A 10832-nucleotide genomic window follows, 5' to 3' on the forward strand; every position below is an offset into this window, starting at 1 on the left:
CTAAACCCAGCCTGGACTTCTGGCAGTTCTCTGCTGATGTACTGTTCCAGTCGTTTTTGGATAATCTTCAGTAGAATCTTGCTTGCATGTGAAATCAACGATATTCTTCTATAGTTTTCGCACTCTGATGAGAAGCATGGTGTTGTATTCAAAGTAAAAAAAGACCATTTCAAGATCTATCTGAAGAGGGAGCTCTGGTGGCCTAGTGGCAAGAAGCTATACTGCAATCCCAGAGGAACATGGTTCAAATCCACCAGATGCTCTGCTGGAGAAGGAGGGAAAGTTTCCCTCCTGTACCAGTCAGATCTGATTTGACGGTACATGCACAATAAATAAATTAAAAAAAAAAGATTTATCTGAAGTACAATGCTGTGAGTGATAGGATATTAATCCATATACATTCAAAGAAAACCTGTTTAGACAATTGAATAAAAGAAATATATCCAAATATATGAACTAATAGTAGAGGCAAAGATAGAAAATGCCACCAATTTTTGCCAAAAGAACAAACAGATACATCTTGGAGAGAAAGTACAGTAATAGTGCTGCCTGGAGACACCGATGACAAAGCTTCATCTCACATACTTTGGACACGTTGTCAGAAGTTATTCCTTAGAAAGAGAAATCACGCTTGGAAAGGTGGAGGGTCTACAAAGGAGAGGAAGCCCCTCAGTGACATGGCAGACACAGTTCCCGCAGCCACGGGCTCAAGTATGTCAGAGATGGTGAGGACGGCACAGGACAGGAGAGGGTTCAGATCTACCGCTCATAGGGTCCTAAGAAGCTGGAGATTGAATTTTGTACATTCGAGGACTGAGTCATAGTAAACACCTTTTGTAAGAAACAGATGGTAGCTGTACACGTGAACTCTACCTGACAGACTGCAGCAGTCACATTGTTATCATACTTTGCTTTGTCTTCCTCAGTTGCCTTTTGCAATCTTCTGTTTTTTCTCCCTCACTTCCGCAATCTGTCCCTTAGCTTTGGCCTCTCAAATTTATGAATGTTATGAAACAAATGTGTATGAGTGACTGAATGAAAACCAAGTCTAAGACAGAATTGAGGCTTTGGAAATTTAATAAAGGGTCAAGGAGCCAGAAGCAACTTGATGGTTGTGGTTGTTGTTGTTGTTATGTGCCGCTGAATTGCCTGCAACCTATAGCGACCCCTACAATGTACAACAGCTCGGAGGCCTGCCCTGTTCTGAGCCAGTCTCACTGATTCTGACACACTTACCCCCACTGCCCTAGTTACTGTATCAATCCATCTCATCCAGGGTCTTCCTCTCCTGTGCTGTCCCTCCACCCTTCCAAGCATGATGTCCTTGTCCAAGGAACAGTGCCCAAAGTTTATGAAACAGAGCTTCAAAATCCTAACCTCCAAGGAAAAACTTGGTTTCACCCTCTCCAAGACAGACCTATTTGTTTTCTTGGCAGTCCATGACTCTTCTCCAGTCCTACAACTCAAAGGCATCGATTCTTCTTCTTCTGTCGTCCTTAGTCATTGTCCAGCTCTCTGTTGGATAGAAAGAAATTGTGAAGACCATGAACTGGATCAGGCGCACCTTAGTCTCTAGACTGACATGGTTGCTTCTCAGTACTCTGGAGAGGTCCCTGACAGCAGATTTACATAATGTAATTTGTAATTTATTGTTATTATTAATTTTATACTGGTTTATTTACAAAGTTAGAACACATGTTTTTCACACGGAATCTTTCCCATTTCCTTTACATACCCCCATCAAATTGTGCAACTCTATGATTACCCCCCGTACCCCTCAGCCCTCTGCTTCCACCCTTCCCTTCCTTGGATTCTAATATTCATTCTACAATAATGGTTTTAACCGTTTGACCCAGCAATTCCACTCCTGGGAATATACCCCAAAGAAACCGCAACTGCCACCCAAGCATATATATGCACACCCATATTCATCATGGCTTTGTTCACAATAGCAAGGAATTGGAAACAAAAGAATGGATAGAGAAGCTGTGATATATTCACACAATGGAATACTACGTTGTATTGAAAAACAAGGAACTCATGAAATATATAATAGGTGACCTTGGAGGACATTATGCTGAGTGAAATATCTCAGTCACAAAAGGACAAATACTGTATAGTGTCACTGTTGTAAAATGCGACTGACATCGGGATTGAGGGGAGACTGAGAAAGATGGGTTAAATAATGAATACTGCATTGAAACAGATGAGGGAGAAAAAAAGGATATGTGATTAGGTATTTTTGTCATGACAGGAGTCCAGAACAAAGGCTGCATAGTGGAATGGACTTGTGGAGAGGGATTGTAAAACAATGAAAAAATTTTTCTTTTACTTTTCAAAGAGAAGAGTGTACTGGGGCGGGGGTAGGCAGGGAGAAAAATGCAACAATTCATTAAAATGAATAATAAAATAATAATAATAATAATAATACAACCAAACAAACCCTAAATAACCCAAAAAAATTATAATGGTTTTAGACAGTATTTGTCCTTATGGGACTGAGTTAGTTCACTCTCCAGGCCCTCTCAAGTTAGGTAGTAATTTACAGAATCATTTCTCCTGTATGCTGCATAGTATTCCATCATGTGAATGTACAATATTTTCTCAATCTATTTGATGTGGTTGCACATTTGGGCTGTTTCCATGTTCTTGCTATGGTGAGTAACACTCCTATGAACATTGATGTACAATTTTCCATTTGTGGCTCAGATCTCATTTTCTTGGGGTATATTCCAAGCTGTGAATAACTGGGTTATGCGGAATTTCTGTGTTCAGATTTTTGAGGAAATGTCAAACTGCCTTCCAAAATGATTGTACTATTTTACAATCCCACAAACAATATATAAGGGTTCCTATCTTACCACATCCTCTCCAATATTTATTACTTGCTGTCTTGCTAAACTTTGCCACTGCTACTGGAAGCAAGAGTGGCATCCACTTCCTAAACAACATGCCTTCAGAAACTCTATGAACTTTGATAAATGTTGATAGTTGTAGAGGGGTTTCAGGCCTTTGTTCATAGGGTCGATATGAGTCGTGCTTGACTTTAAGACAATAAACACAACACAACTGGGGTGAGATGGTATTTCATTGTGGTTCTGATTTGCTCCTCTCTTATTGCCAGTGATTTGAGTATTTCTTCATGTGTCTGTTGTGCAATATGTCTTTTGACTTCCTGACTGCTGGTGCCAAGAGTGTTTATTGTGCAGCTTAGCAATCTGTAATTGTTAATAACCTCAGTCTCTTCTCCATTCATCATGGTGCTGACAGTTGGCCCAGTGGTGAGAATCTTTGTCTTCTCGATGGTAGTGGCCCCAAAGCAGCCCCTTCCTCACACTCTCCTTGAGCACCTTGCGTTCTGCCTCCACGTGTGTCATCACTGAAGATCCATAACTTGGTACACGCTCGCTGGCGAGAAAAATATATGGCCATGCTGCCTGTTCTGAGGCTCTCAGGGTCCTCACTGTCCTAGGACGGAACAAGGCCACCCCGCACCAGAGAGCCCAGCAGGTCTGGCCTCGGACCATCTGTCCAACCTCTGGGCCATCACAGTACTCCTCCCCCCCAATCCAGGTGCCCCCTTAAAAGGAAACGCACTCCTGTCTCTCCTTGCTTCAGTGAACATCTTAGCTCTCCCCTAACACTTCCCCCCACCCCAGGCTACCCTGATCGTAGGAGTCCTACATGGGTGAGGGGCAGGCATGTGGATGAGTGAGTGGATGGATGGATGAAAAAAACCTACTCAAAGGAGGGTGGGGAGTGTGAAAAAACAATGTATACCAATTTTGTAAGCAAACCAAAACAATAATAATAAAAAAAAAAATAGGATGGTGGAGCATCAGACATCCCTAGATCCCACTGGGTCCTTAACCACGCCTGAGGGCCTCAGTTTCCTCTCGGGGCAAAGCCATGGTTCCATGCCTCTTGGCCCCTACCCTCTTGGCAGCTGGAGGGCCCAGCCTCGGGGTTGCCAGGCAACAACCTCCTGTCAGGTCTCTAGGTTCAGGCCACGCCCACGAAACGGAAGCTCCGCCCCAAGTCGCTCACGTGACCTCGGACACACCTCCCTCGAATTCTTCCAGCATCTCGCTAATGTGACAACCTTCCAGGCGTTCTACCCTAGGCCTGGGTCCTTAGTACCCTGCGCTGGCGCAGGGTAGGTCTCAAGGACCCCGACATCTCCTTGGGTCACCTTCAGGCTTCTCCGGACACCCGACATCTCTCTTCCCGCTGGCCGCCGGGACCGAACCGAGCCGAACTACAATTCCCAGAAGCCTTCGCCGGGACGCGAGCCTCTCGGCCTCTTTACAGGGCGCTGCTGACTACATTTCCCAGAAGCCCACCGCGGGGAGACTGCGGCGCTTGTGTGACATTTCGGAGCGAGGGAAGGTGTGTCCGCCTCCAACTCCCGGAGGCCTTTGTAGGTGACGGGAGAGACCACGCCTCGCCTCCCGGAGGCCTCTCGGGCGCCGACCGGAAGCGGCGGGCGAGGCCAGTGTCCTTGCGCGCGGAGTGGAGACCATGGTGTCCCGGGTGTGGTCGCTGATGAGGTGCGTGGGGCCACCGCGCGAGTCCCGGGGCCCAGGGAGCCCCGCTCTGCAGGCGTTCGCCACCTGCTCTCCGGTTTGGTTCCCACCTGCTGCGTTTCTCCCCCACCCGCACGCCGCTCCCCAGTTTGATTTCTACCTGCTTTTCATAGTGTTTAGGCCTTCAGGGACCAAATAGGGACACTGAGGGTGAGTGGAGTGTAGAGCTTGTCAAAGCTGCGCAAGCGCTACCCTCCTACCTCCTAGCGATCCCAGAGGGCTCCCTGTAGCCGAGACCCCCCAGACCCTTAGTTGTCTTCTCTGTAACATGAGAACACCCAGGAAGTCCTGCCACATGCATTTAATGGGCGCCCTATGTGATATGAGAGGGGCGCAAAGGAACACTCAGAACACCTGTCCCCAACCCCTGCACACACTGAGGTCGAGAGTAAAAGACTCCTGGGCTCCACGGCACCTTGAGTGACCCCTTGTCCACCTAGGGGCCTCAGCTCTTGTCCTACACATTGTTAACTCGATGTTGTGTCTCTCAGGGGTTGGTGTGGTGCTCGCTCTGGTTCCCCTCTGGAGGATCCAGCTGTGGGCATGGACCCCCGAGGGTCTGTGGCCAGCAGTGCTGAGCGTCTGTGGTGCCCACCTGTTCCCGCAGGTTTCTCATCAAGGGCGGCGTGGCAGGGGGCGCGATCTACCTGGCATACGATCAGGAGTTGCTGGGCCCCAGCGACAAGAGCCAGGCGGCGCTTCGGAAGGCTGAGGAGGTGGTCCCCCCAGCCATGTACCAGTTTAGCCAGTACGTGAGCAAGGAGACAGGCCTGCAGATACCCCAGGTACCCGGGGCTGGGGGAAGCTTGCGCTCTCGTGAACCCCGTTCCAAGCTGCCTGGGCCTCTCTGGCTCTGGTCACTTGGAGGGAGCAGGGTAGGGCCGGGGGGGCGGGGGGGCGTTGTATGTGTGCGCGCGCATGCATGCGTAGTGTCTCTCTCAACGGACTCTTTTCTTTTCCCAGCTCCCAGCCCTTCCAAAGTTTAACTTTTCTTTCCGGGAATCCTGGAATTCAGGTAGGCTTATGGGCCTTCTTTTTGGGCATCAGAGGTGGTCCCGTTCACTAATGTAACAGCCTTCCCTGCCGTGTCTGCGCCTACTTGAGTCTCAGAGAGATGGGATTTAGACTCTGGGGCAGGAGAGAGCCTTGAATGGAGGCCAGCGATTGAGGGGGGCCTGACCCTGTCATGTGATCTTTCATGGAGCAAGGCCACCACCCTCCGCTGACGCCAGGCCGTCACAGATGGTAAAATGCTCAGTTAAAGGGGAGCTCTGGTGGCCTAGTGGCAAGAAGCTGCACTGCAATCCCAGAGGTGTATGGTTTGAATCCACCAGATGCTCTGCCGGGAAAGGAGGGACAATCTCCTCCTGTACCAGTCAGATCTGATTTGACGGTACACAGACACACAAAATAATAATAAAATAAAATTTAAAAAAAAAATGCTCAGTTACAAGCTCAAAAGTTGGAACGCAGTGAAAAGACCTGGCAGTCCTTGGGAGCAATGCTGCCCTCATAAGCTCAGCTGATCTTGGCCTCAATTTCTCCGCTTGGAACTGCGAGGAGGAAATGGTGTATCCAGTGCCTTTGAGCCCCTCGGGGTTGGACTCCATCGCTTGCAGGCAAGGGCCTGGTTGGCAGGTGGCTGGCCCCTCGCCCTGACCCCACCCCCTTCTCCACAGGTATCATTACGGTGATGTCAGCGCTGTCAGTGGCCCCTTCCAAGGCCCAGGACTACTCCGTGCAGGGCTGGAACTATGTGAAGGAGCACACCATGGGGCGTTCCAAGTAGCCACCTGCTCTGCCTGGGCATGGGGACTCGGAGGCCATGGGGAGGAAGACTCCGGGCTGGAACCCCCTCTGAGGGCAGCTCACGACCCTGTGGACCCAATAAAGGACCTTGGAATGTTTCTCAACCAGGGTGCTGGGCCTGGGACTCGTGGGGGCTGCCCGCTAGGGCCTTCGCCCTGGCATGGGGAGTCTGGTCACATGTGGGCCCTGGCGCTCCAGAGACAGTTTCAGGGTGCTCGGAAGGCTGGAGGGGTGCTGAGGTGGTGGCTCCGTTCCTGGAAGGCTGAGCTCAGATAGGGGAATGGAGTGTCTGGGGCAAAGGAAGAAGGTGGAATCTATGCCTCCTGCAGCCCCACTCGTCTGCTGGTCTTACCTGGCCCCTAGCCTCCTGCCACCCTCTCCCTGCACCCTGTCCGTTCCTGGAGTTGGTGGGCCTGATGGGCACTGCCGTTCAGGATCTTGACCCCAGTGTCCCCCAGAAAACTTCTATAACACCTCTCGTCCTGCCTAGACTCGCTCCCTGATCCCAGTGGGCCTGGTGACTGTGTGTGGTGATAGGCAGGAGCCTGTGCTGGGAGCAGGCTCTGAGGTCCCCAAACACAGGGGCTGGGATGGGCTTGGGGAAGCCAAGGCCATGGTCACTATTATCCTCCGGTGTCTGTTGCTTGGTTGACGAATGAAGTTTCCCTGAACCAAGAGCTCGAGTAACTGATAAGGGGAGTTACGGCCCAGGCAGCACCCCTCTGAGCCAGGAGAAGGAGCGCACCCTTTGGACCCCAGGATGGGTGGGGAGGGCACCCTTTAACCTGGGCTCACTGGACCTCCAGGCAGGATAAGCATCTACAGTGAAAGCAAGACAGGTTGGGCTGGGGAGCAACTCTGACCACTGTTCTCAGTCCTGTGGTGAGGAATCCATGTTGGCCAGAGCATGACCATGTGGGGGAGGGAACACAGGCCCCCAGGAAGGAGCCTCAAAGTCCTGATTCGGAGGGGAGGCCAGAGCTAGAGTCGGAAGCCACTGTCCTCCCTGGAACACTGGCCCCTGGCCCGTTAATACCCTGTATTTGAGGGTCTACCCTATAATTCAGGAGGGGTCTTCCTGGCTCTGTGCTCCCTGCATTCTCATGGTACCCCGTTACCATGGCTGTTTACAGATTGGAGAGCAGGATAGACGGAGGCAGCAGTCAGCCTGCCAGTGGCCTCCAGTAAAGGGCAGGCCTCACTCAAAGTACATTTTTGTGCAGAGGGTTATGCAGTTTTTTCAGTGCACCCTGTTTATGCTGTATCTGTGTGTGCGTTGTTACTGTAAGCAGGTTATATACAGAAAAATACGGTAGGCATTAGTGGACTACTGGGTAACCTGACTCTTGCCAGGCTGGGTAACCAGAGAAGCAGTAACCCCGGCCCTCCGTCCTCGCCTGCCAGTTCATACACATGGGATGGGGCACAGCAGCTATTGTCACCAGGGGCTTTTGGGGCTCCTGGCCAGAGCTCCAGAGGGCAGCTGGTCCCTGGTACGGAGGAGAGCGTTGGAGAGGGTGTGAGACTGGGGCCACACTCCACCTCACCAGGACAAGTTGCCCGTTTTACAGATGAGAAAATTGAGGCCAGAGCGAGGCAGATTTGAGAGAGACTGACTCTGGGTCACTTTGTGTGGTACACGTCCCCCTCCCCAAGAAATGCCACCTCCCTTGAGGGCTCAGGCACTCCCTGCTTTTCCTGGAGGCCAACTGGGGCTCCCAGCAGTGCTCCCTCAGAGACCAGCCCCAGCACTTCGGTGGGATCACCAGGCCCCCCCCCCAGATCCCTGCGAGCTCTTGCTGCTTTCTGAGTGCCTGTTGACCCTCACTGTGGGTAGTGTGGGGAATGCGGCCACCCAAACATTGACAGGAATTCCTATTCACTACCAACAGCTGGGGGTGGGCTGGTTCCCCATGGCTGCCCCCGTCCACTCAGACCCATGCGCCTCTGACCCCTCCCATTCTGGGTCCCCTCACCCCCATACACATCTTTATGCTCACATGACCCTCAGGGCCAAATTACCTTTCTCCTCTGTGGCCACCAGGCCTCCCCTTCCAATCTGTCTCCCCAAAGCACCCCAGCTCACAGTACTGCTCTCCACCCTCCACACACACAACCCTCCTCTAAGCAGCCACCTGAGTGTGTCACACACCTGGGCTGAGTCTAGTGTCATGTGGACCTCATGTGTGGGCATGGCCAGCAGGCATCCTGTCTCCACCTGAGACCTCTGGAATGGGTGTGGTGGGGAGCTAATGTGGAACTAGGGCTCCCCCCCCAGATACACTGAAGACTCGGTACTCGAGATCCCTGGTGGGCTTCATGTGCAATGCAGGATGACAGTTCTGTGCAAGGGGCTGAAACAGAGTGAACCTGCTTCACCTGTGTGACAGGATAGGTGGCTTTAAAACACTGTGGAGGTATGGTGCTTCCAACAGTTCTGCTAATTTCACACTGTTCCCGGGATGTTAATTGTTAGGTACCGTCCAGTCATCCCTTGACCCATCGTGACCCTGCCTGGTCCTGTGCTGTCCTCACAGTCTCCACTGTCAGTTCATTTCACTGAGGGTCTTTGCTGGCCACTTTTCTAGACATGATGTCCTCCTGGCACAGGTCTCTTGTTACCGTGGCCCAAGTATCAGTCTCACCATCGTTGCTCTGACTCTAAGGAGCGTTCAGATTTACTTCTCCCAAAACAGATTTGTTGGTTTTGCAGTTGGTGTTATAGTCCGTAGTTATCACCAGCACTACGATCTTTAAATTTGCCTCATTGTCCAACGTTCAGACGCATGTTACTGTTGTTTGCTGTTGAGTAGGAGCTGACCCTCCAGTGGGTTTTCAGAGACAGTAAATCACGCAGGAGGAGACTGCCCATCCTTCCAAGGAGCATCCAGTGGATTCAAACCATGTGCCTTTGGGATTGCCGTGCAGCCTCTTACCATTAGGCCACCACAGGATGTGCATCTAACTTTATTTTTTTGTTGTTCTTGCAATCCACACAGTCAAATGCCTTTGGATAGTCCGTGGAACACAGACATTCCTCTGGTACTTTCTGCTTTTAGCCATGATCCATCTGATATTGGCGATAATGTCTCTAGTGCCACAGTCTCTTCTAAACCCAGCTTGCACTTCTGGCAGTTCTCCATTGATGTACTGCTGTTTCAGTCGTTTTTGGATAATCTTCAGCAAAATTTTGCTTGCATGTGATATTAATGTATTGTGAGATCATTTTCACACTGTTGGATCCCCGCCCCCCCCTTTTTTTTTAAGTGGGAAAAAATAAGGCTCTCTTTCCAGTCAGTTGTCCAGGAATCTGCCCTCCAGATTTCTTGGCACAGTCTGGTGAGCACAACTAGGGCTTCATCTGTTTGTTGAATATGTCAGTTGATATTCCACCAATTTCTGGGGCCTTGTTTTTTGCCAGTTCTTTCAGAGCACTGTGAGCTTTCTCTTTCATCACCATTGCCTCTTGGCCATATGTTGTTTCATGAAATTCTTGTGTGTCAGCCAGTTCTGTTGGATGCAGGGGCTCTGTGTACTCCCTCTTCTTTTGATGCTTCCTGGATCATTCAGTATTCTGCACATAGCATCCTTAAGTGTTCAACTCAGGGCTTGAATTTGTTCTTCAGTTCCTTGAGCTTAAGAAATGCCTACCTACCCCCTTCCCACAAATAATAAAAAAAAAGTCAATTGAGTTTGTCCTTTTTTATTTTCTAACTCCAGTGTTTGCATATTTCATATTTGGCTCTGTCTTCATAAGCTACCTTTTGAAATCTTCTGTTCAGTTCTTGAACTCCCTGATTTCTTCTTCTTATAGCTTCTCTATGTTCTAGGTTAATATCCAGTCTCTTCTGACATCTATCTCAGTCTTTTCTTTCTCCTCCATCTGTGTAAAGACCTTTTACATGCTTTATGGATGGTATTCTTGATATCATCTAGTTTTCATTCATTACTGTTGCAGGCCCCAAGCCTGTTCCTGAGATGGTTTTAAAATTCAAGTGGGATAGACTCAAGGCCGAATTTTGGTTCTTACAGATTTAATTTTCTTTGATTTCAGCTTGAACTTTCATATGAGTAGTTAATGGTCTGTCCCACAACCAGTGACTTGCCTGGTTTTCACAGCTGACACTGAGCTTCACTAATGATTCTTTCCGCAGACGTGATCAATCAGATTCTTGTGTATTCCATGAGGCCAAGTTCACGTTTATAGTCACCATTTGTGTTTCTTATAAATTTGCAATGAGAAAATAATTGGTTGTACAAAATTCTATCTCCAGCCTCAGTTCTGTCACCAAGTCCTTGTTTCCCGACCACTGATCCTTCTTCCCTGTTCCCAACTTTTGCATCTAGTCACTCATTATTATCAATGCATCTTGGTTGTACTATCGATTTCTGACCGCAATGTTGTTGTTGTTGTTATGTGCCGTCGAGTCGTTTGCG

At 49.7% G+C, this 10832-nt stretch overlaps 1 protein-coding gene across 1 annotated transcript; it reads left to right on the top strand.

The window, feature by feature from the left end:
* Positions 1-4521: 4521 nt before the first annotated feature.
* On the top strand, positions 4522-6375 carry LOC102853661 (chromosome unknown open reading frame, human C19orf70). The gene is made up of 4 exons (XM_006896433.1): positions 4522-4550; positions 5194-5371; positions 5550-5601; positions 6266-6375. The coding sequence occupies exons 1-4, from the start codon at positions 4522-4524 to the stop codon at positions 6373-6375; spliced, it is 369 nt and encodes a 122-aa protein (XP_006896495.1).
* The last annotated feature ends 4457 nt before the right edge of the window (positions 6376-10832 follow it).

Source organism: Elephantulus edwardii, unplaced genomic scaffold (genome assembly GCF_000299155.1).
Source record: "Elephantulus edwardii isolate Elephantulus edwardi_28Jun2011 unplaced genomic scaffold, EleEdw1.0 scaffold00185, whole genome shotgun sequence".
Lineage (NCBI taxonomy): Eukaryota > Metazoa > Chordata > Mammalia > Macroscelidea > Macroscelididae > Elephantulus > Elephantulus edwardii.

Coding starts and splice junctions, on each gene's coding strand:
- LOC102853661 (XM_006896433.1), top strand. CDS start 4,522: ATGGTGTCCCGGGTGTGGTCGCTGATGAG. Junction 4,551..5,193: donor CGGGTGTGGTCGCTGATGAG/GTGCGTGGGGCC, acceptor CTGTTCCCGCAG/GTTTCTCATCAAGGGCGGCG. Junction 5,602..6,265: donor CCGGGAATCCTGGAATTCAG/GTAGGCTTATGG, acceptor CCTTCTCCACAG/GTATCATTACGGTGATGTCA.